This window comes from Chamaea fasciata, unplaced genomic scaffold, assembly GCF_029207755.1.
Source record: "Chamaea fasciata isolate MVZ Bird 193981 ecotype frontalis unplaced genomic scaffold, bChaFas1.0.hap1 SCAF_17, whole genome shotgun sequence".
NCBI lineage: Eukaryota > Metazoa > Chordata > Aves > Passeriformes > Sylviidae > Chamaea > Chamaea fasciata.
In genome coordinates, this window is record NW_027094102.1 from 8,413,079 (window position 1) to 8,436,388 (window position 23,310).

A 23,310-nucleotide genomic window follows, 5' to 3' on the forward strand; every position below is an offset into this window, starting at 1 on the left:
AACGGGCGGGGCCCGCGCAGCGCGGGCGGAAGTCGCGGCGGCCTCGCGTAGCAGCTTCCGCCGGGGCGGGCGGGGAGCGGGGAGCGCGGCGGGAGCAGCAGCAGCGGCGGCGGCGGGGGGAGCACGGAAAGCCGCAACCATGGTGAGCCGGGCGGGCCCGCGGGGCTGGGGGCCGGCGGGGCAGCGAGCTCCGCTCCGGGCCGCTCGCGGGTAACGCGGCGCTCTCTTGCAGACGGTGGGGAAGAGCAGCAAGATGCTGCAGCACATCGACTACCGCATGCGGTGCATCCTGCAGGACGGGCGCGTCTTCATCGGCACGTTCAAGGCCTTCGATAAGCACATGAACCTCATCCTCTGCGACTGCGACGAGTTCCGCAAGATCAAGTGAGCGGTGGGGGGGTGCCTCCAGCGCGGGGGCCTCGGACAAGAGCCGGGACGGCGATGGGGCAGCGTGTGCTGCCGGCTTCTGCAAAAAGAGTCATGCGTTTAGTTGCAAGCTCAAAGAGAGCCTTCATTCATTCATTTATTCATTTATTCGTTCGTTCTGCTTTTCTTTCTGTTTTGCAATTTATTTTTTTTTCTCACCAGACCTAAAAATTCAAAACAGCCAGAGCGGGAAGAGAAACGAGTCCTCGGTCTTGTGTTGCTGCGAGGGGAAAACCTGGTGTCCATGACGGTTGAAGGACCACCTCCAAAAGATGTAAGAATGAGCAGAGAGCTAAAGAAAAATGGAAGGGAAATCTGATAAATTTGCTTCTTTGCAGGGGAATGCTACTGTTGTATTGTTGTAGACTTAGAGGTGCTCTTGTGACTAGGTCCAACAAACTTCGCTGCAGAAAGCTCTAATTCTGTTGTGGGCTTGGACATTTAATTGGACGAAGAAAGGCTGTGGGTATCTGTAGGATCTGAGGACTTCTGATAAATCTTTCTTTTGGGGGGCTGTATTTTCAGACTGGAATTGCCCGGGTACCCCTCGCTGGAGCTGCTGGAGGACCTGGTGTTGGGAGGGCAGCAGGGAGGGGCGTACCAGCTGGTGCTCCCATGCCACAAGCTCCAGCAGGATTGGCTGGCCCTGTCAGAGGAGTGGGAGGACCATCCCAACAGGTGAGATACTATGACCCTTGTGGCTTTTATTTTTTGGTACCAGTGTGATGCAAGACATTGGTGTAGTGGAAGAGCTGTAATCTTAATTTCCATTACCACAAAGTTTGAGCCCGGTGAGGCTTTTTCTGATACTAGATCTCCCTAGGTATTGTCCTGTATGACAGAAGGAGGGGGTTGAAAAGTGCAGCTTTTCACACAAAATTCAAATGGCATCCATTGAATTGTATTACAGGTTGTGGTGTTATTTAGTAAGAGAAGACTGATGTAATTTTCTGAAGGGGAATTTCAGTGTTATTTTTTTGTTATTATGATAAATCAGGTGCTATTTTTTCCTGTTTGTTTTGTCTACAGGTGATGACACCCCAGGGTCGTGGAACAGTTGCAGCTGCTGCTGCAGCAGCCACTGCCAGCATAGCCGGAGCCCCAACTCAATACACACCAGGGCGTGGGGGTCCTCCCCCACCCATGAGCAGAGGAGCCCCTCCTCCAGGTAGGAATTACTCTGTGGAGCTCACGTTTAGTCGCAAAATTGGTGGTCAAAAAATTTCTGATTAAAATCTTGTGTTGTGGAAGATATCCTGATACCCAGCCAGTGCCTTGGATATTCAGCTACATTTACCTGCTTGTTTTTTCTCTGGCTTAAGGAATGATGGGACCTCCTCCAGGCATGAGACCACCAATGGGCCCACCCATGGGAATGCCACCTGGTCGAGGGGCTCCGATGGGAATGCCCCCCCCAGGCATGAGACCACCACCCCCGGGAATGAGAGGTGAGCAGAGCTTTTCCCAACTGCCTAGGAGCTCTGAGAAGCTGTAACATCATGTTCGAAGGGTGATGCACTTGAGTGTTTCCCGAGCTCTGCTAGTTGTCATAAATGCTTTGGTGCCAAAAAGGGATCATATGGCTACTTTGAGCATGGGGAAAATGTCTTTTTTGTTTAGTGTTGCTGCTTCTTTTCTCTTCAACTCTTTCCTTTATTCCCAGGACCCCCTCCACCTGGCATGCGCCCCCCAAGGCCGTGAGAGTTCTGTAATGTACCTCTGAACTGGGAGAAGACCAAGGAAGGGGATACACTGAGCAGTACCACCTGTCAGACCTCTGCTATGTATATTTTATATCTACTGCTGGTAATGTTTGCCCTTTTTAATAAAGCTGGAAAACCTAGTACTAGGAGTCACTGTTGTGCTGATCTGTTTGTGTCAAGAGTGCAGCCATTACTTTTTACTCCTCCACTTTGGTCATCCCAGAAGAGCAGGCTTGAAGAAAAAAAGCTTAATTTGTATAGACAATTAACAGTTGGTCTGTGTTCCTTATAGGAATTAAAGCATAGCAATGAAATTTAACAACGCTGATGGAAAAAAAACCCAACAGATTGGGAGAGTGGGGATGGTAAAGTTAAAGAAACCATGTTTGTCACAGGTAGTTGGACAAACTCTTTTTTCCTATTATAGAAATGGGTTCTAAACCACAAGAATCTTTTTTCAGCTCCAATAATCATCTGAGATCACAGAAGTATATGAGCAAAATTTTGTTCAGTTTTTGCCTTAAACATTACGTACATGAATTAGAAAGATGTAACATATTCCAGCTCTCAGTTTTTCTAGCTATCCATAAAAGAGAGTTAACATCTTAAAAGAAAAATAATCCTTTATTTCATGGGTTGCTACAGATGTTTTCACAGTCTTCAACCAGGTAATTGACAAACATCCCAGAGCTATTCCACAACTTGAAAAAAACTTCAGTTTTACTGGGGTTGTCTCCTTGCAGTACTACAAAAGCCAGGGTCTGTACAGTATATCTGAAATTACCCATTTGGTAACAGTTCTTACTTTACTTTCTCTTATACCTGAAAGAGAAAACAATAGAAATTATATTATTCCATCAGCTCAGCTCTCAAAGACAGACGAGAAGCAGCACTGAGCATTTTCTAAGCAAAATGGTCTCCCAAATAGAAGTCTAGGAATGTGTTATTAAAGGCACGATCCTTGATTACCCCCAGCATCAGACCTGCAGTAAGAGGGTACTACAGAACCAACACACCTTTTAGCCAGGACCTTTAAACAATCAGAAGATGAAGAAGAAAACAGGGAAAAAGTCCCAAAACCTGAACAAGAAAGTCAAGGGAACTATACCTGGACTTGGATTTGAAGTTCCCTCCTTTCCTGCGCTGGGCAATACCCAAGCGTTTTCGATCTTCAAATGATGGGCTTTTGAGAGAGAGGGGAGGGAGGAGGTCAGACATGTCACAGAATTGTATCAGTAGGACAGGTACTTCTCTAAAGAACCCTGCCCCAATTTCAGAACCTTTTCCTCCAGTATCAAAATATCCCTGAGGAAGTATAGAGATGCAAACAAATTCTCATCTACTCCAGTCTGCACTAACATAGACCTCCTAAGACCTTACCCAGCACGGTACTGCTTCAGAGCCTTCCTGCTTGTGTTGGTCAGCTCTTCGTCAAACACAGACACTTTTTTCTTCTTCTTGGGACCTAACAAATAATAATCAGAACACTGGTTGTAAATGGAAGGCCACAGCATCATCACAGTACTCTTGAACACAGCAAGTAGCTTACATATGAAGCAAATCAGTGCAAACATGGACCCTGGGCCAGCACTTGTGGCCATTCTTCAAGGACCAGTGCCTCCCTCTGTACAAACCAGAATAATTTACCTATTTCTAGCAAAATAAGTGGCATAAAGTAAGTTAGCTGTTAAACAAAAGTATACCTGCTGGTGCTGCTGCTGGTTCCTCTTCTGGCAAGGCTCTGGCTCTCTTTGCTCGGCGATTCCTCTTTGCCAGCCGCTCAGCATACATTTGAGATTTCAGGATCTCAAACTGTGACCTTTCCTCTGGCTGAAAGGTGTTAAAATACAAGTTTTGGTGAGGTGAAGCTTTGCTAAGGGAAAACTATGATAGTCTGCCCAGGGTTCCACTTGTCCACAAATGAACTCACAGTCATTTGGGCTTTTTTCTGTGTGTCCTGTACAAATTTTTTCCTTTTCTTTTTCCCTCGTAATGCTAGGTCAAATTCCTGCAGGGCCTTAGCCACTGGAAAAGAAGAAAAACAGAATGAAGAACCTCTTAAAGCACAGAGGCCAGCTGCAGCTATAGAATTTAACATGGCAACAGCATCATGACTCACATTTCTCTTTCTTCCTCTCCTCACGGGTCTGGAACCAGCTCCGCTCCAAACTCTCACTCCCAGTCTCTTTTTTTCCTGTCTCCAGCTGCTTCTTTGCCTTGTTGATCTGTGATAATTCAGGAGAGATGTGAGCTCATGGTAGCTAAAAAATATTCCTCTCTTCCCTTTCTAAAGTAGGCAGGTTAACTCTGTTAGGGTAAGTTAGGATAACCTCATAATGGACTACATCACACCAGGTATTAAAAAATTGCTTACCTGGGCCTCTGACTGCTGCATTTCACGTTCCTCACGCTCCAAGCAGAGAACTGCATAGATATCTTTCTCTAGATTCTCAATTTTCTCCCGAAATTTCAATATGACATCTGAAAATAACACCATACGAACACCAGAGGCAGCTAACGTGAAGTCTATCTTGTTTTTCAGTACCTCCTTTAGTGTCCCTCTGTACCACGATATTGCTTGTGTACTCTCTCCAGCTCTTTACCTCAGTAAAGGTACCACATACCTTGGGGGAGGATTCTGGCTTTCACTGCTGTTTTAGCAGTCTTGACAATCTCCTTCAGCATCTTGCGCTCTTCCTCACCCACAAGTGAAACTGAACGCCCAGCCTTGCCTGCCCTGGCTGTCCGACCCACACGGTGGACATAGTGTTTGATGGTGTTAGGCATGGTAAAATTGATCACCTGTAACAGAAACAGTATTAGTAGGGAAACAACATGAAAGGCCCCATTAAAAAGCTCAGCATTTCAAATACTCACTGTTTTAACACCTTCAATATCGAGTCCACGTGCAGCCACATCTGTAGCTACCAGGATATCAATCTGCTCATCCTTAAAGCGCCTGAGCAGAGAAAGCAAATGCATGGAATGAATGTAGCTATCTACTTCCTCCCTAAAACTTCCAACTTGGAACTTCTTTTAAGCCTAGGCTGGCTAACTAAGCCTGCTAATACCTGAGTGATTCGAGCCGCTGTGTCTGAGAGAGGTTCCCATGGAGCTCCCCAACCCTCAGGCCCATCAGTCCGAGCAGGATGTGCATGCGGTGAGCTTGCTTCTTGGTCTGGGTGAAAAGCATCACGTGATCTTGGAACGTTCGTGTCAGCAGAGCTAAAAGAAAATCCTCTCAGAAGCCTGCTCCATAGTCACTGATTCCAGCTTGCCTTGGCTCATCACCCACCTGTTACAATGGCCTCTCGGTCCCCCTCCCGGTTGGGCCTGATCCGGATAAATTCCTGCCGCAGGAAAGGCGCAACATCTGTGTTGCTGTTCACAAAAATTCGCACGGGATTTTTCAGGGAAACAGAAGCCAAATCTTTCACCTACAAAAACAGGTTAAGAAAAAAACGTCCACATCATTTCCGGTAAAAGACCTGACAAACTCCCATTCAATTTCCTGCCTCAGTATGTTTCTCAGCAGCTTGTCTTACCTCCTCAGTCATTGTGGCAGAGAAAAGCATTGTCTGACGGTGGTGGGAACACAACCTGATTATTTCCTTCATCTGTTCCTCAAAGTATTCATCCAGCATCCTACACAGAAGAAAAACAGCAACGTAAGGCTTGCTTCACCTGGGCTTGGCCAAGAAACATTAGATAAGGCAGGACAACAAGGACAGCCTGATAGCCTGGAGAAAGGAAAGCAGAAAACTGCCATGTTTCTCATTGCTGTCCTGCTTACTCTACCTGTCTGCTTCATCCAAAATCAGCACCTCAACACTGCTCAGGTGGAAAGAAGGGCAGTTGTGGAGATGATCAATCAGTCGCCCAGGAGTGGCAATAAGAATGTCTGGCCCTGAGCGCAGAGCAGCTTCCTGAGTCTTCACATCCAGGCCACCTGAAAGAGAGGGAATACAGACTGCTGACCCCCTGAGCACACTGCAGCAGAGTACAGGGATGAAAAGTGCTTGAGGAATGGGAAGCAGCTCAGATAAAACAATATCCAAAAACAGAAATGACCCCATATTTTCTTTCTCAGAAACCAGTAAACAAGTACAGCACAACATTGGAAAGCAGGATTTTAAACCACAATGTATCTACTAGAAGCATAATAACCATACATCCTCCAGTTTTACAACACAGAATTCCCAGTTCTGTATAGTGGTTTACAATGAGCTGTACACTTCACCTAAATGACTTTACACTCACCTACTGCCAGGCAAGTTGTGACAGTGCTGAACTGTGCCAGCTGTTTTGTGACAGAGTGCACCTGAATACCCAGTTCTCGTGTTGGCACCAGAACCAGTACACGTGTTATTGGAGCCTGACGAGGTTTGTAAATCAGGCGCTCAAGGACAGGCAAGATGAAGGCAGCTGTTTTACCTGGAAAAAAAAATTTATAAGGGTTACCAATTATTGTGAATAGCTAATTCTCTGTTCCTAGTGCCCTGCTCAACCCCCTACCTGTCCCAGTGGCAGCACAAGCACAAATATCCTTTCCCAGAAGACCCACTGGGATACAAGCCTTCTGAATTGGGGTTGGTTGCTTGAAGCCAAGAGCTGTGATTGCCTACAAAGGAGGGAGAGCAATTAAACTCTGTCTCTGGTATGGCCACAGCTGGAGTGCTGTGCCCAGAGCTGGGCTCATCACTACAAGACACATGGACATAACGGAGTCCACCAAAGAGCCATGAAGATTATGAAGGGCTTGGGAGCCCCTCACATCTGGGGAAAGACTGACAGAGCTGGGACTGCTCAGCCTGAAGAAGCCTCAGGGGGAAACTTGTCAATGTCAAGAAATACCTGGTGGGGGGGTGGAAAGAGGATGGAGCCAGGCTCTGTTCAATGGTGCCCAGAGACAGAGGCAATGGGCACAAACAGAAACACGGTAATGTATGTGTTTAGCTCCCTCCAAACACCAAGAACCACTTCTTCACCTCAAGCCTGACCAAGCACCAGCACAAGAGGCCCAGAGAGGTTGCAGCCTCTAGCCCTGGAGATATTCAAAGCCATGTGGACACATTCCTGGGCAACAACTCCAGGTGGCCCTGCTTGAGCAGGGGTTGGACAAGATGACCTCCAATGTACCTTCCAATCATGCTGTGACAAGTCTTGCTCAAGATGGTGTTAACCCATTCAATCTTTGATTGAGAGAATCAAAGAATAGTTTCCATTAATCTATAAAAACAGCTCCTAAAGGACTATCACACTAGCTCCCTAACGATTTCCTTGTCAGAGAGGTTGCAAAGCAATGAGAAATTTGTTCTAATTGGTGACAGAGAGGCTGCACAGCATTCTTCAGAATAATATGTAATAAATCAACTAGGTATATACCTTTAGCAAAGGTCGTGAAAGATTCATGTCCTGGAATGACAAGTTATCATCATATTGGGAGGCATCTTCAAAAAATCTCTCTGCTTCCTAGAAACAGGAACAGCAACAAAACTGGTACAACACATGCAGCAACACAACATGTTATCAAAGGGCTCTGGGCTGATTTTTGAGCTACGATTTGTCAACCAAAACAAATTCCTCAATAAGAAATGCTGGAGGAATTTGACTAGTTTTTAACATTTACCGCTTCTCCCTTTTTTGATCTCTTCTTTTCCTTCACTTTGACCTTATCTGCAGAGAAAGAAAAATGTGACAGGAATTAGTAACCACAGCTAAATGCATAACAAAATGTTGTGAACTATCTCAACCTTGTAACCTCATACTTTGTGCTCACAATTCAGATATTGAGGGAGAAGCCTCAAAAACAAGCAGAGGCATGTAATAGTGTAAAATTGCCAAGTAAATATCCTTGTTCAGGGATGAGTTCAATTATGGCTACCATTCAAAATAACCTTGATTAAAATCAGAAGGAATGTTGGAGAAGGCAAACAAAATATAAAAGGTTTTTGCCCACTCCCAGCAAGGCTTCACTTCAGACTTCTCTCCAGTGAGCCAACTCTGTGTCATATTCTTGTCCATCTCAGTGTGTACTGCTGATACCTGCTTTTGTGAAGATACTTTCATCATCCAGGGAATACTCAGACTCCACATCTTCTTCATCCCTACTGCAATCCTCACACTCCTTTTTGGTTTGATCATCTTCAGCCTCTGCATCCTCATCCTTCACTTTTGCTTGTTTAGCTTCCCTTTCCTAAAAAAAAATAAAAAAAATTATGAAAACGTTTTAGAAAGAAAGGATGAGAAAAAAACTCCAATCCTTTGTGAGTCTGTGTTTTTTATTATGAGCCCACCCACAAATCCATGGTTTTGCATAACTTTAATCACAAATAATTCTACAACCTCATCCATTCAGCAACACATCACATATGGCAGCAAACCGAGCCGAAGTGATGACCTGCAGCCAGAGCACCGTGGCTGAGGGAATGGCCAAACACATACCGGTCTTTTCAGAAATGAGAAAGACCCTGACCTGGAGCTTCCTTTTCTGTCTCACTTTCTCAATCTTCTCATCCAGCGTCGTAGCTGCTTTCTAGGCAAAAAACCACAACAGGAGAGCTATAAGAGGAGCCCAGGAGAGCAGTGGGCGCTGTGGCCTCTGGCACCGCAGCTCCATCCCGGCCTCAGGCCTCACCTTGCCGCGGAGCTGCCGCAGCGCCGCCGTCCAGGCATCCTCCCCGCCGGCCTCCGCCTCCCCGAACACGAACTCGACGCTGAAGTCCCCGCGGGAGGGTCCCCGCCGCCTGGGGCCGGGAGCCCGGCGCAGCTCCTGCGGTAACACCCGTGAGCAAGGACCGCGGCCCGACCGCGCCTGCCCGCCCCGGCCCGCGGCTCCCCGCCTGCCCGCCCCACCTCCTCATCCTCGGAGTCGTCAGATTCGGAGTCCACGGGCACCACGTCCCCCTCGGCGATGGTGCCCACCAGGCCCAGGCTCTCCAGCGTGGCCATGGCTCTCAGGCGGAACCCGCGGGACACGCGTGCGCTGGGCCGGGCCGGGGGCCGGGCCCGGGCCGGTGGGCAGAGCCGCGGCTGCCTCCGCCCCGCAATGCTGGGAAAAGAAACCGAAAGCGGCCGTTCCCGGGCCGGACAAGCGGTGGTGCGGTGTGTTTTCCATTCTTTGCGCTTCCCCTCTCCTTCTCTTCGCTTCCCCTTGCCGCGGAAGCCGGAGAGAGAAGGAGAAGCTCCGTTTCGGGGGCGCTGCCCGCTGGTGACGAGGGGCAGGGGCTCTGCCCACCGGGCGGGACTTGCGGGGAACTGGAAAGTGAAACTTTGCGGGGGACTTGAAGGGGAGGCGTTGGTGGGTGTCGGGGGAGACGCGGCGGTTCCCGGGCCGTGCGGGCAGCGCAGCGCAACGTCGCCCGTGTTCGGCAGCAGGAGCGCCACGGTCCCCAGCGCCCAGCGCTGCCCTCGCCCCGGAGAGCTGGAACAGACCCGGAGCAGCCCCGCCCGGGCGATGGAGGGCTCTGGTCGGGAGCCTCACGCCCGACACGGCCGATATGGAGCGAGAGGTGAGGGTACCCCGCGGAATGCAGGGCAGGAGGTCTGGGTGTGGTGCTGGTACAGGGGGATCCGCTACTCCCCTGCCTGTGTACAGCGAAATTTTCTCTCAAGGTTTCAACACTTCCTTATTTGCCCTAGTAGTCTGTTTGGGGCCATGATGCGGTGATGTGTTGAAGCAGCCTCTTGCTATTTGTTCCTGCTAGCAGTCAATTCTTCTCTAAGCGTCCTGTGGGTAGTCTGACTAAGCCTCTATGGGCTGTGCTTCCTGCTACTCCGAGCTAATCCTGCTACCGGATTTCGACCAGAGGCTCCTTGTTTTGTGGGTGCTATGTACGTTCAGTTCAAGTCAGCTGTGGCGTCCTCTGTCGTTATTTCACCTATGACTAACTCCCGAGGAAATGCTGTCCTGTGCAAAGAACTTAATGTTTCACCTTCTAACTTCTGCTTTCAGTTCTGTGGAGAGAGGTTTTGTTTTTTAGGGTTTTCATAGCTCAAGGGAACTCTTAAGTATGGCACTCTCTCTAGCAGTTAGAATAAAGGGTACAAATGAGATACCAATTTGAAAGTCTGTGTGCAAATATAATAATTTTTTAAACTTGATGGCAAATGCTCAAAATATGCTGACTACCAGGTCAGTATGATCATTGATCTTTGTTCGGAGGCATGTAAATTTGGTTGATTTATAATTAAGGAGTGTATTTTTTTTTCTTTTATTTTTTTCTTTTTTTAAGGGCATGCACTTCATTTGGACACTGGCTTTAGAGGAAGAGGCAGAAACAGAACAAATAATGTACCAGGCCAGGAACCTCAGTTAGGGGAAAGCCTCCAGGACAGTAATTATACTTTTCTACTTGGACAAAGAGAAGAGAGGTTTGGTGGCTGTATTTCAAAAGTTCCTCAATCAAGTAAGAATAAACCAAGAATCCAAGGTCAACAGGCCAACAGTGAAGCCACAGAATTCTGGACTAAACAGGACAATGAGGGAAGAAGAATGAGGTATCAAGGTGGGAAAACACAAGAGCGGGGCAGAGGACCCTGGAATGAACAAGAAGATGCATTTAGAGGAAGAAGGTGTCAGCTTGGACAAGCCCATGAGAGGACCAGAGGACCGGGGAATGAGCAAGAAAATGGAGGCAGGGGAAGGAGGTATCAAGGTGGACAAGCTCAGGGAGGAGCTAGAGGGAGAGGGCTGAGGAGTGGGTGGGAAAATGAAGGTAGCACATGGAGGATGCAACCTCGGGAGAATCTTCATTCCTACCAGAATGCTACCCCAGGTGGTGCCCACCACAGTAAGCAGCCTCGGCAAGCCAGAAGGATTGGCTATAAATTCCTTGAAAGTCTCCTTGAGAAAGACCCCTCAGAAATTGTCATCACCCTTGCTTCCAGTTCGGGCTTGAAGGAACTTCTTTCCCAAACAACTATGAACCGCAATTTCGTTCAGCTCATTTGCCAGGTGCTTCGAAAAGCATGCAGTTCCCAAACGGATAGACAGCGTGTCCAACACATTCTTGGAGTTGTGAAGGAGTCCAACTTTCTCAAGATCTGTCTGCCACAGTATGTGTCTGACATGGTAACAGAAGTAGTTCCAGCTGTACGCCATGAGTACCCTGAGCATATCAACAACATCATTTTACTTCTTCAGCACCTGATAAGTACTTTCCCAGCCAGCTCTGTGCAGAAAATCTCCATTCTCTTGACAGTCTTGACAGCATCCATAAATTCCCTGAGAGCTTTTGGTGTGGACTTCCCAGAAGAGACAGAGAAGAATCTCAATAAAGTCCAGATGCTCATGCAACATCTGCAGGAGAAGAGACGTGAAGGCACACTAAGGGCTGATAACTGTACATTTATGCAGTCTCAAGATGGGCAAGAAGAAAGCTATCGTATCATGAGCATTTATCCAACATATGATGAGATACATGGTAATGAGAAACCTTTTCTACGTCCCAATTTTGTTTTTGGAAGATATGAAAGCACCAGTATTTATCTTGACACCCACTTCCGACTTTTGAGAGAAGACTTTGTAAGGCCTTTAAGGGAAGGTATCATGGAGGTTTTGCAGAACCTCCAGGACAGAAATTTGAGAAAGAAAAAATTTGATGATATCAGGATCTACTTTGATGCACGGATTATTGCCCCGCGTTGTACCACGACTGGTATTGCTTACAAGGTCCTGTTTGACACAAAACCACTGAGGTTTGTACAGTGGCAGAATTCTAAACGATTGCTATATGGATCCCTAGTCTGCATGTCCCAAGATCACTTTGAAACTTTCCTTTTTGCTACTGTTTCTAATCGTAATGCTGCAGAACTTGTCAATGGAACTGTGGAGCTGTGTTTTGATGCAGAGAGCCAGCCACTGCTGGCAGAGGTTCAGCCCTCAGACTCTTTCCTCATGGTAGAGACAACTGCTTACTTTGAGGCCTATCGGCATGTGTTAGAAGGCTTGCAGAAAATGAGGGAAGAAGATATCCCATTCCAGAAGTACATTGTGGAATGTGATACACAGGTGAAAGAGCCAGCATACCTGACAGAGGATACTGCCTACAACCTTGCACCCTTGATGAAGACTTCACGTGAAGAGAAGTGCCCTGATAGCTTGAAAAGTGTCTACATTCAAGATCCCAATCAATGGCTTTCAATGGAAGCTTTAAAATTAGATGAGTCTCAGATGCAGGCATTGAATCTTGCACTCACCAAGGAGCTGGCTATTATCCAAGGACCTCCTGGCACTGGTGAGAAATACTTGCTTAAAGGCTCTGTAATTTAAGAAGTTCTCATAGATTCCCCCATCTAGGGAGATTGACTTCAGAGAAAGCCAGCTGTACTGTCTCCAAAGTTTTTGTCCTGTGCCTAATTGATGCTTGAGTCACCAGTTACTGTGAACTGTGGAGACAGTTAATATCCTCAAATTCCCACGACAGCACTGTTGGTTGTGCTTGTATATTGGGGTGAAGAGGTTTTCAGTCCCTTTGAGAACATGGTCCCTCTTGCTGTGCAGTACTCTCCTACTTGTCTTCACGGCATGTTAGAGCTTTGAGAGCATTCAGCCATGATCCATTGTGTGAATAAAGTGTTACAAGATGAACTGTAATTGTTTTGAATGGTGCCTGAATTTACCAAGCATCAGTGCTCATATTCCAATAGTATGTAGACGTTTCATGTGCAGCCAGATTTCTTGTATGATGCCAGTATCCGAATGGGCTGGGGAACGCAGTGGGAGAGAAAACCCTCTGTCCGGGTCTGGTGTATTATTCAAAAAATAACATTCTTGCAGACCGTGGCCTTGCTCAACTACAGGCCAGAAAGTCAGTGTCATGCTACTTTGTCTACATTTTGTAAGCTAGTGAACCCTGGGGTCGGTTCTCTTGGTGCAGACCATATTGGCAGCCTAGAAAGAAGTCTTGTATCTGTTTTTGATGGTTTCTTTCTTTCAAGGCACTCATAGACCGTGTATTACCCTATTCTGATTCTGAGCTTGTCTTGCAGGGAAGACTTATGTGGGTTTGAAGATTGTTCAGGCTCTCTTGACTAATGATCACGTGTGGCAAACCACTCACCAGAAGCGTCCCATCCTTATAGTCTGCTACACTAACCATGCACTGGATCAGTTCTTAGAAGGTAAGAGTACCTGCAAGCAGGATGGAGAATCATAGAATGGTTTGGGTTGGAAGGACCTTAAAGATCATCTAGTTCCAACCTACCTGCCATGGACAGGGGCAACTTCCACCAGTCCAAGGTGCCCCAAGCTCTGTCCAGCCTGGCCTTGAACACTTCAAGTGATAGTGCATCCACAAATTCTCTGGGCAACCTGTTGTTAGAACCTGTAATTAGAAACTATACTATAAGTCTTACTCTGCTCATTTTATGGCATAATAACTTGCATTTCGGTTTGATTATTTTTAGTGACTCTAACCCCATTGATATAGATTAAAAAAACTTCACTCAGAGAAAACCACTGTAGGATTTGCAGTCAAAGGTTGTTTTTCCTATCTCATGTCCTACTGCTGAAACTGAGCTTGGCCCTTCAGTTTTAATATTTCTCTTTCATTCACAGGAATACTCTCATTTCAAAGAAATGGCATAGTGCGTGTTGGGGGCAGGAGTAGCAGTGCAGCCCTGCAGAGATTTACCTTGAAGGAGCTGAGGAGGCATATCTACAGATTTAACTTCCCAGACTACCACGCCAGAGCCTATGAAAATGTATGTGCAGACCTCCTGGGAGATGCTGGGACTGGGTTGCCTGTGCATTGGAGGACATAATAAACCCCCCCCACACACACACCTGGCCTTTCACCTTGTTTTACACTGAATTTGGCCTCTTAATTCTTCTGTCAGTTTTTTGTCCTGCTGTTCGTGCACTTTGTTTCTCTGTGTGACACTGCCTCCCTTCTCTTTGTTATGAGTAGATAACGAGTGAGATGAAAAATATTGAGGAGAAGCTCCTTGAAGGAGCGAAGCAGTTGGAGTGCACAACGAACGGAGTTCTGCATGAGCGCTACTTGAAGCCGCACATGGCGCCCCAGCACTGGGCCAGCCTGATAAAGGCTCTGGTAAGAGAGGTCCCCTTCTTCTGAGTCAAGCAGTCCCAGTGCATGCTCACCATCCTTTCTGCTAATGGGCCTGAGGTTCCCCCAGCATACATCTTTTTAGCATCATTTAGTTACTGGGAAAGTAAGGGAGTGAACAGGAAGCTGTGCCAAATGACAGTAGTCTGGACAGGCAGGACAAGCAGGGGCTTTGAATTTTGTTCCTTTAAACTGCAGAGATTCTAAGTGATCTTTACCAGCATAAAAATGCAAGTACCCAAAGGAAAGCCTCTTAAACTGAAGGGGAGGAGGAGTACCTTTTCTGAAGATCTGGGGCTGCTTGGACTTTCTAGCTCTGGAGGGTGTCTTGGGGGGACTTGTCCTACTTGCTCCTGCTGTAAGGTTCTGCTTTGGCAGCATCCTAAGACTCTAAAGTGCAATAGGCCTGGCTGACTTGACTTTCCCTGTATTAGGAGGACACTGAGTTTTACTACATTGGTTCACGACACTCAGTGATTCTGGAGTGGCTGGGACTTGGTGTATCTGCCTTCGCTCAGAATGCTGCAGAGAATACATGGGCTGAAAATCCAGGTAAAACAAACCAAACAAAAAAAACCAAACACCAAAAAGACACCCACCCCCCACACGTGCTCTACATGTGCTTTCTTAGGTGTTTTTACCTAAGCAGTGTGCCAGAAAAGAGACACTGCTACTCACCAGGCACAGAATGATGTGTGATGCTGTGAGGGAGTGGAAAGAAGATTAACCCTAATTTCTATGTAGTGATCTGACTGCTACACTGATAGAGTGGCTGTGGCTTACTTCATGTGACTGGTGACTCTCACAGGTGGTCAGCAGGAAGAAGAGGAGGAGGGGGAAGATGAAGCAGAAGAGGAGCTTTTGGAGATCCTAGAGATGGCTGACCTGATTGAAGCTGAGAGAGTGATTGAGGATGAAAAGATAGCAAACTTTTGGAGAAGGAAGGAGGAAGATGACAGAGCTGTTAATGAAGTAGCCAGTGTCATGTTGGCTATGAAGATGGACCAGGAAGAAGGAGCAGCTCAACCACAACAGGAGACCATGCAGTGGGAGGTAACTGCATGCATTAGCATGACTATGTAAAGAATAACAAGGGGGTGCTAATACAAAAGAATCTTTGTGCTGTAACTGCTTTTTGGGCTGCATTTTTTTGTGGTTTTTTTTTTTTTCTTTCTTTCTTTTTTTGTTTTGTTTTAGGTAACTCGTGGCCAGAGGAGAAAAATTAAGCAGAAGATGAAGGCTGAGCTTCTTAAACTGAATGCAATGACAGAGTTAGAAGCCAATGCTATTCAGGACGTGTGGCAACTTGACCTGAACTCCCGCTGGAGGCTTTACAGGTGACAAAGCTATTTTGAAGGGCTTGTCAGGCAGGTGTTTCCTAGGATCATTCCAGTGTGCAAACTGGGTCAAGCTATGTTGTTTCTGCCTGTATCTGTTCAGCTTCTTGTTTGAACATGCTTCTTCTTACTTGTACTGCCTGAGATGCAATGTCATACCCTGCATTTGTACATGGTCAGGACTAAGTATAGATGGTAATCTGTTTCCCAAAAGACATGGGGGAAGTTTTGAACTGAATCCACTCAGAACCTGTGGATCACCATCCTGTTTTCCTTGCAGTGTGTATAATGGCACTTTCTTCCCAGGCTTTGGCTGAAGACTTACCAGGGTTTTATTCGAGAGGACATTCTGGAGCATGAACAGCAGTATCAGGCAGCAGCAGAAAGACTGGAAGAACAGAAGCTGGAGCAAGACCTGTGCATTCTCAATAACGCCAGTATTGTGGGGATGACAACTACAGGTGCAGAGCAGTTGGGAAGCAGACCAGTATTGTATTGCTTCCAGTCATGTTTAAAGAACCTTTTTGCTGAAAGATTAGACTCATGTGCTGCATCACAGCCTGGGTCAGGCTCTGCATTAGTCTGGAGCCTTTTTAATCTCTGACTTCCTTTGCAAATGGGGCTGTTGTGAGAGTTGTTAATTTAGTGGCATGAGCAGCTTCTGTGCCCTTTTGCAGTCCTCCTGTCTTGAGTAGCATTTTTCTAAGGGAACTGCACCACTTGTGCCTTAGTAAGGCACAGCTAATACCTGTATTGCTATTCCCACAGCACCTTCTGGAGATGGTAGTGCCAAGATCATTGTAGTATGCCCCTTTGGAGGGAAAATTTAGGCTTATTTATGTGCATGGAACAATGCATTGAGTGTATCTTCTGTCTGAAGACAGCATTGAAAAAAGGACCAAGGCAGGCACAGGACTAATCCCCACCTGCCTTCCTTAATGACTCTTCATATAGAAGCCATTCCCGGTATGGTGCTGTTCTAAAATTCAAAAAGCTGAGTTTTGAAATGGGGTATCTTGAGAAGAACTGCAGTCTTTTCTGAGACAGAGCCTACTCCTCTCTATGAAAAGTCTTGCCTTACGGCTTCAATGTAGCTATATCCTAAGGTTTATCTTCTGTCCTTGCTCAGGTGCTGCAAAATACCGACGGATCCTGCAGTACATAGAGCCACCGATTGTCATTGTAGAAGAGGCAGCAGAAGTGCTTGAGGCTCACACCATTACTACTCTGAGTAAAAACTGCCAGCACCTCATCCTCATTGGAGATCACCAGCAGGTAACTCTCATGACTAACATCTCTATCTGCTGTGTTAATGAACCAAACACTGTGTGGGAAAATTGCCGAGGCTTGTTGCTCCCCAGCTTCCACAGATACCAGGGGCCCTGTCTCCTGTAGTTTTAGAATAGAGCTCCTGTGGGACTGGTGTTTTAGTTTAACTGATACAATTTTACATATGCTTTGATTGTGACTGTATCTAGCTTTGATATTTAGCGCTTCTGCAAGAATCCAGTCTCTGGCCTTTCAGTGGGTGACCAGTCACACAAAATGAGAGTGAAAAATCCTACTTACACATAGGAAAAATGCTAAAGCATGGGCCTCCTATCCCTTCTCTTTCAGTTGCAGCCTAGTGCAAATGTATATGACCTGGCCAAGAACTTCAACCTCGAAGTCTCTCTCTTTGAACGTCTGATCAAAGTGGATTTCCCCTTTGTCTGTCTGAAGTACCAAGTAAGAAAGAGCTATAAAAAACTTCATGGTATTTGTATTTAGGTTGTTTTAAGTTTGTAATACACTTAAGTTTATATTTCTACTATAAGAGCAGCCTAAAAGAAAATAATGTACTATCTTACTTCTGAAAAGGATGGTAGGAGCTGTCAAACTGACACAGACAGAGTTCCAGCATATTTTCAGTTATTTAGTGATATTGTCCACAGCACTGTGGTTGTCATGTTTTTGTGTGAAAAACACAGTTTATTGTGGCAACTGAAACTTCCAGAACTTTACAGAGTGAGACAGCACAATTCTTCTCAGGTTACTTCCTGCTAAATTGCTATAATCATCTATCTTGGTGCCCAGGGAAGTTAATTCTACCACCAGCAGTCCTGTATTAAAGGCACCTGGAAGGGCTCATTTCGTAGTTAGGGTGAAGTGCTGGCTTTTGTTATCTATAAGTGTGCTTAGATTTGCACTGAAACCAGCATTATTGTACAACAAACTTACCAAGAGATTTTCTTGAAGATACTCTGCTACTACTGCTCCTGCAGTTGGTGGTGGTGTCAGCAATAGGGTGAGGGAGAGTGAGGATTGGGAAGTGCTCCCTTCTAGTCTCTTATTGAGAAGTCTTGTCTTGTATTCAGCCACGGTCTGTACAGTGGAGCAAAAGAATACTGACAGGGAAATAAGATGATCCTTCCTCAAGACTGATAAAACTGTTTTGTGTTTCAGCACCGCATGCGCCCTGAAATTGCCCAACTTATCAGTCCTCATATATACCAGAAGCTGGAGAACCATCCCTCTGTCCTGAAATATGAGAATATAAAAGTGAGTTCTCAGCAATACAAGTGGTTGCTTTTGTCCCCTGTTACTAGCTAAATGAGTTTCTGTAAAATACAGTGTTCAAGGATTTCAAACTCTTAAGTCAAATTCAGTTATTGAAATTTATATCTGATTCAAGGAATTGCGCAATATCGCATTAATGATGGTGGACAGTGAAAATGGATCCAATACCAGTTACTTTAAAAGAACATTAAGAAATGGAAGTGGGATCAAATGAATTGTGTAGTTTGAAAGCTAGGAAGAAAGCTTAAATGAAAGACTCAAAGCATAATATGTGAAACTCCAATATAAAATAGGTGACAGGATTACTGGAACATTTTTTCATTTGTTTCTCTATTTGGCCATTTTACCAATAAACAACATCTGCAAAGAATATCTATGCAGCTTACAAGTATAAGGTAATCACTTACTATCTAACATGCACAATAAACAGCCAGAATTTAGTGATTTATTAGAATGCTTGCCTTGGGTATCAGTCAGAAGTGTCAGTCTTTGCTTCTTCCTAAATTGTACTGAGTTTCTATCTTAAGACTCATTCCCTATTTTCTGATTTGTATTTCCTCACCTTAATCAGGACTTCATGTATCTCTATGTTAGTGCTTTTCTTGCATCTTTGAACCATTAAGAATTATTTCTCTGTAATCTTCCCTTGCATATCTTGCATAGCCCTTTTTTGCAGAGTCGCTCACAGCTCTCTGTCACAACTGAACTATTTTCCCAGAAGTCTGAGCCAAGCTTACACTTTTACACTGATGACCTTGGACCTCTGAAGCACAAGACACTGAATGCCCTGGGAGAAAGATTGGAGGCAGTTGCAGAAGTAGCATTACAGTATCTTGGACTATGTAAATCTATCTTCATAAAAAAAACCCAGTACTAATTAGTTAAAAGTTCTTTAACTGGATGAAGGAAGCATATTGAAAACTCTAGCAGAATGCTGAAGTTAGACAAGAGAAAATTAACAGTAAAGATTTAATTATTAGAATAAGCTATTTGGGAAAGTGGCAGATCCTCTTTTGGTATCTTGAAATTCAGATCAAGTCTTTGTAGAAGATGATTTAGTTAAATAAATTAGAAACCCAAATAAACTGCCTTCAAAATGCAACAAACCAAAACAAACAAGAAAAATATCACCTAAAACACACAACATCGGAGACCACAAAATTTTACCCCATTTCTTCTAGAATACAAGAATGTATTCTAGAGAATCTTGTGGTTCCATCTGACCTTAAAACAAACTTGAGATACAAAGAGGCATCAAAATTGAATCTTCACAGCTAGTACAATAACCAACATAGGTGATGACTAAATTAAATTCTACTCAACTGGACACTTTGCCAGTATGGATACCTTGGAAAACCAGAGATCTGTGTTTAATCTACAAGAACTATTCTTTCCTGTTAAAATCAGTCTCTGGGGTTTGGCAGGCAGAACAATAATTTCTTATGGGTAGAATAATTCCAGTTAATAGCTAAAAAAAATTAAAGCCCCTGCTAACTCAAGGCAGTAGAGTTTTTGAACAGGTAAGCAGTCAGCTCTACACAGCATGAGCTGGTAAGTGACTACTGGAGTCCTAGCATTCCTAGTTCTTTTCTGGTGAGGAAGAATTCTTCCTTGCTTTGTTTTTATTACAGCAACGGAGGAGGCATGTTTTAGGCAAGTGCTCAGCCTTGTGCACTGATAACTTAGTATCTTTTTCCCACAGGGCCAAAACAAGACATTGTTCACAGCATGAATATGTTTTGAGAAGTTACTAACACTTCATGTTTTCTTTGTTATAACCTGGAAATGTACAGTAGAAGCATCCCTGGAAAGATAGGGAATAAAATCACCCACAGGAACTGATTTCATATTAGGATCCTGAAATATTACCAATAAGCTGAAATGGGAATTTGATTAATAACCTATGGAGATCTAAGAGGAAATCACCTAAGTACACAGTAACTGTATACTGTGGTCAACTTCTTAAAAGTTCTTCTGTCTGGATAGTCAGGGACATGGAAACAGGCTGGGGCAACAGAAACTAGAATTCTCTCTCTGACATCCTTCCTCTTGTTTCAGGGTGTCTCAACTAATGTCTTCTTTGTGGAACATGAGGTTCCTGAACAAGAGATCCAGGAAGGGAAAAGCCACCAGAACCCACACGAGGCCCACTTTGTAGTGGAACTGTGCAAATACTTCTTGTGTCAGGGCTATGAACCTTCTCAGATCACCATTCTCACTACTTACACTGGACAGCTCTTCTGTCTGCGTAGGCTCATGCCGGCGAAGATCTTTGAAGGTGTGAAGGTTCATGTAGTAGATAAGTACCAGGGGGAGGAGAATGATATTATTCTGCTGTCACTGGTGCGGAGCAACAAAGCGGAGAGACCTGGGTTCTTGCAGATCCCTAATCGGATATGTGTGGCATTATCCAGAGCTAAGAAAGGTCTCTATTGTATTGGAAACATGAGAATGCTTGGCAGGGTTCCTCTCTGGAACAAGATCATTCAAACACTTGGGAAGAACGGTCACATTGGCCAGTCATTGGAGCTTTGCTGTCAAAACCACCCTGAAACCAAGACACAGGTATCTACAGGCGAAGACTTCAACAGAGTCCCGGAGGGAGGCTGTACTCGTCCCTGTGAGTTTAGGTTGAGTTGTGGACATGTTTGCTCAAGGGCATGTCACCCATATGACCCGGAACACAAAGACTACAAGTGCCTGAAGCCTTGTCAAAAGGTACTTTGTGCTGATGGGCACCGCTGCCCAAAGTCATGTTATGAGCCCTGTGGAAAATGTACGGTGAAGGTAGAGAAAACTATTGCTAAGTGTGGCCACGTGCAGATGGTGCCATGCCATGTTCCACCGTGTGAATTTAAGTGCCTAGAACCTTGCCAGAAGAAGTTAAACTGTGGACACACATGCAAGAATTCCTGTGGGCAGCAATGCACACTGTACTGTCCTGTACAGGTCACAGCCACACTGAAATGTGGCCACAAGCAGAAAGTTTCTTGCTGGGTCGCTAGGGTGGGACGTGAGGAGACTGTGAAATGTCAGACTAAGTGTTCTGTCACACTGGCATGTGGTCATGTATGTTCAGGTTCCTGTCATACTTGCTTTGGAGGAAGATTTCATAAGGCATGTGATAGGCCATGCAAGCGTGTGTTGATGTGCTCCCACGAGTGTCAAGAGCCTTGTACTACGGAATGTCCTCCTTGTCAGAAGGAATGTCAGAACTATTGTATTCATAGTAAATGCAAAAAGAAATGTTGGGAAAGCTGTGTTCCTTGTGCTGAGCCATGTGAGTGGCAGTGCCAGCACTACCAGTGTACCAACCTTTGCTCTGAGCCATGCGACAGGCCTCGCTGCAATGTACCCTGTGCTAAGATGCTGCCCTGTGGTCATCCCTGTGCTGGATTGTGTGGAGAGCCCTGCCCAACGAAGTGCCTTGTTTGTGACCATGAGGATCTCACTCAGATCTTTTTTGGCTTTGAGGATGACCCAGATGCTCGATTTGTACAGCTTGAAGACTGTGGCCATGTCTTTGAGTCACAAGGCTTTGACCACTATATGGATGAAGATGATGATGGTGTCAGGCTGAAGGTATGCCCCTTGTGTCAGACACCCATCAGAAAGAATCTGAGGTATGGCACCAGTGTGAAAAGGCGGGTGGAGGAGATAGAACGAGTGAAACAGAAAATCCAAGGCCCAGCACAGGAAATTGAGTCTAACAGACAGAGACTGCAGGCTGCACTGGCGCAGAATGTTGTTCTGAAGAGTAATCTATACGTTAAGTATGTCATGCTGGAAAGTAAACTAAAAGCTTCTGCTCTCTCCGCAAAGAGTATCGGACTTATTGAGAACCTGCTTAACTTCTACAAACGTGTAGCAGACCTAACTCATTCTATGAACAAAATTGATGAGAATGAAAGGAAGGGGCTGAAAAAGAGGCTGGATGAAGTGCAGGAGTGGTTGGATAAGGAACGCATCAGTTTTACAGAACAGGAGCTGACTGACCTGCAGTCTGAGATCCAGAGACTGACTTATTTGCTGAGCCTCTTGGCAAGGTGCAAAGCAAGTAGGATGATGTCCACAGACATTGCAGCAGAGATTAACAGTGCACGTGAGATACTGGAAGGGACAAAAAAATTCACAGAGGAGGATGAGGCTGCAGTGAAGGCTCACCTGAAGAAGATCAATGCCAGCTTGCCTGTGTCAGGGCTGGGGATTTCTGAAACTGAGCGGGTGCAGATTGTCAGTGCTATTGGCTGTCCCCGTGGCCACTGGTTCAAGTGCAAAAATGGACATGTCTATGTAATTGGGGAGTGTGGGGGGGCAATGCAGAGGAGTACATGCCCTGAATGCCAGGAAGTCATCGGCGGCACGAACCACACTCTGGAGAGCAGCAACAGCTTGGCCTCCGAGATGGACGGGGCAACCCATGCGGCCTGGTCCGATGTAGCCAACAACATGCTCAACTTCGAGGATCTTCGCCGGCTGATGTAGTGGGGCTGTGAGCCTCGCTTCTTATCGCAGATGTGCACACAGGGGCACAGCCCCACTGCTTTCCCCATTTGCTTGCTTATTAATAAAGTGTTTACCGCCGCGAACCGGGCTCTGCTGTCTCTTTGGGGCGGAGCTGTCTCTGTGGGGCTGTGGTGTCTCTGTGGGGGAGAGCTCTCTCCATGGGGCTGTGCAGTCTCTGTGGGGTGGAGTTGTCTCGGTGGGGCTGTCTCTGTGGGGTGGGGCTGTCCCTGTTGCGCTGGGTGTCTCTCTGGGGGTGTGCTGTCCCTGTGGAGCTGTCTCCGTCGGATGGGGCTTGTCTCTATGGGGCTGTGCAGTCTCTGTGGGGCGGAGCTGTCCCTGTGGGGCTGTCTCTGTGGGGCGGAGCTCTCTCTATGGGGCTGTGCAGTCTCTGTAGGGCGGAGCTGTCTCTATGGGGCTGTGCAGTCTCTGCGGGCTGCGCTGTCCCTGTGGGGCTGTCTCTGTAGGGCGGAGCTGTCTCTATGGGTCTGTGCAGTCTCTGTGGGGCTGTGCAGTCTCTGCGGGCTGCGCTGTCCCTGTGGGGCTGTCTCTGTAGGGCGGAGCTGTCTCTATGGGTCTGTGCAGTCTCTGTGGGGCTGTGCAGTCTCTGCGGGCTGCGCTGTCGCTGTGGGGCTGTCTCTGTGGGGCGGAGCTGTCTCTGTGGGGCGGGCCGGGGCCGTTCCAGCCGCTCCCGGAGCGGACGTGACGCGC

At 46.3% G+C, this 23,310-nt stretch overlaps 3 protein-coding genes across 3 annotated transcripts; 2 read left to right on the plus strand and 1 right to left on the minus strand.

The window, feature by feature from the left end:
* The first annotated feature begins 60 nt into the window (after positions 1-60).
* On the plus strand, positions 61-2,269 carry SNRPB (small nuclear ribonucleoprotein polypeptides B and B1). Its single transcript, XM_066198689.1, has 7 exons — positions 61-142; positions 233-384; positions 589-700; positions 952-1,104; positions 1,456-1,594; positions 1,749-1,874; positions 2,090-2,269. Exons 1-7 carry the CDS (start codon positions 140-142, stop codon positions 2,125-2,127), a joined length of 723 nt encoding a protein of 240 aa, XP_066054786.1. The 5' UTR covers positions 61-139; the 3' UTR covers positions 2,128-2,269.
* A 465-nt stretch (positions 2,270-2,734) lies between these two features.
* Positions 2,735-9,113, minus strand: DDX27 (DEAD-box helicase 27). The gene is made up of 21 exons (XM_066199315.1): positions 8,985-9,113; positions 8,767-8,901; positions 8,605-8,664; positions 8,175-8,325; positions 7,759-7,805; positions 7,515-7,601; positions 6,645-6,750; positions 6,390-6,563; positions 5,928-6,078; positions 5,675-5,774; positions 5,425-5,566; positions 5,201-5,354; positions 5,007-5,088; positions 4,754-4,931; positions 4,504-4,610; positions 4,249-4,354; positions 4,060-4,154; positions 3,833-3,959; positions 3,510-3,594; positions 3,238-3,312; positions 2,735-2,951 (listed from the first exon to the last, which is right to left on the minus strand). Exons 1-21 carry the CDS (start codon positions 9,078-9,080, stop codon positions 2,936-2,938), a joined length of 2,274 nt encoding a protein of 757 aa, XP_066055412.1. The 5' UTR covers positions 9,081-9,113; the 3' UTR covers positions 2,735-2,935.
* A 124-nt stretch (positions 9,114-9,237) lies between these two features.
* Positions 9,238-22,685, plus strand: ZNFX1 (zinc finger NFX1-type containing 1). The gene is made up of 13 exons (XM_066199314.1): positions 9,238-9,640; positions 10,364-12,367; positions 13,122-13,253; positions 13,690-13,835; positions 14,042-14,185; positions 14,635-14,752; positions 15,009-15,253; positions 15,398-15,537; positions 15,844-15,998; positions 16,667-16,812; positions 17,155-17,265; positions 17,983-18,078; positions 20,155-22,685. The coding sequence occupies exons 1-13, from the start codon at positions 9,586-9,588 to the stop codon at positions 22,579-22,581; spliced, it is 5,919 nt and encodes a 1,972-aa protein (XP_066055411.1). The 5' UTR covers positions 9,238-9,585; the 3' UTR covers positions 22,582-22,685.
* Positions 22,686-23,310: the final 625 nt, after the last annotated feature.

Excerpts from the sequence above, each read along its gene's own strand:
- ZNFX1 (XM_066199314.1), top strand. The coding sequence starts at position 9,586 with ATGGAGGGCTCTGGTCGGGAGCCTCACGCCCGACACGGCCGATATGGA. Across the intron at positions 13,254-13,689 it reads ACTGGATCAGTTCTTAGAAG|GAATACTCTCATTTCAAAGA; the intron begins GTAAGAGTACCT and ends TTTCATTCACAG. Across the intron at positions 18,079-20,154 it reads TGAAATATGAGAATATAAAA|GGTGTCTCAACTAATGTCTT; the intron begins GTGAGTTCTCAG and ends CTCTTGTTTCAG.
- SNRPB (XM_066198689.1), top strand. Across the intron at positions 385-588 it reads GACGAGTTCCGCAAGATCAA|ACCTAAAAATTCAAAACAGC; the intron begins GTGAGCGGTGGG and ends TTTTCTCACCAG. Across the intron at positions 1,595-1,748 it reads CAGAGGAGCCCCTCCTCCAG|GAATGATGGGACCTCCTCCA; the intron begins GTAGGAATTACT and ends CTCTGGCTTAAG.
- DDX27 (XM_066199315.1), bottom strand. The coding sequence starts at position 9,080 with ATGGCCACGCTGGAGAGCCTGGGCCTGGTGGGCACCATCGCCGAGGGG. Across the intron at positions 7,602-7,758 it reads GATCAAAAAAGGGAGAAGCG|GAAGCAGAGAGATTTTTTGA; the intron begins GTAAATGTTAAA and ends TCCTGTTTCTAG. Across the intron at positions 6,564-6,644 it reads TTGTGCTGCCACTGGGACAG|GTAAAACAGCTGCCTTCATC; the intron begins GTAGGGGGTTGA and ends TTTTTTTTCCAG.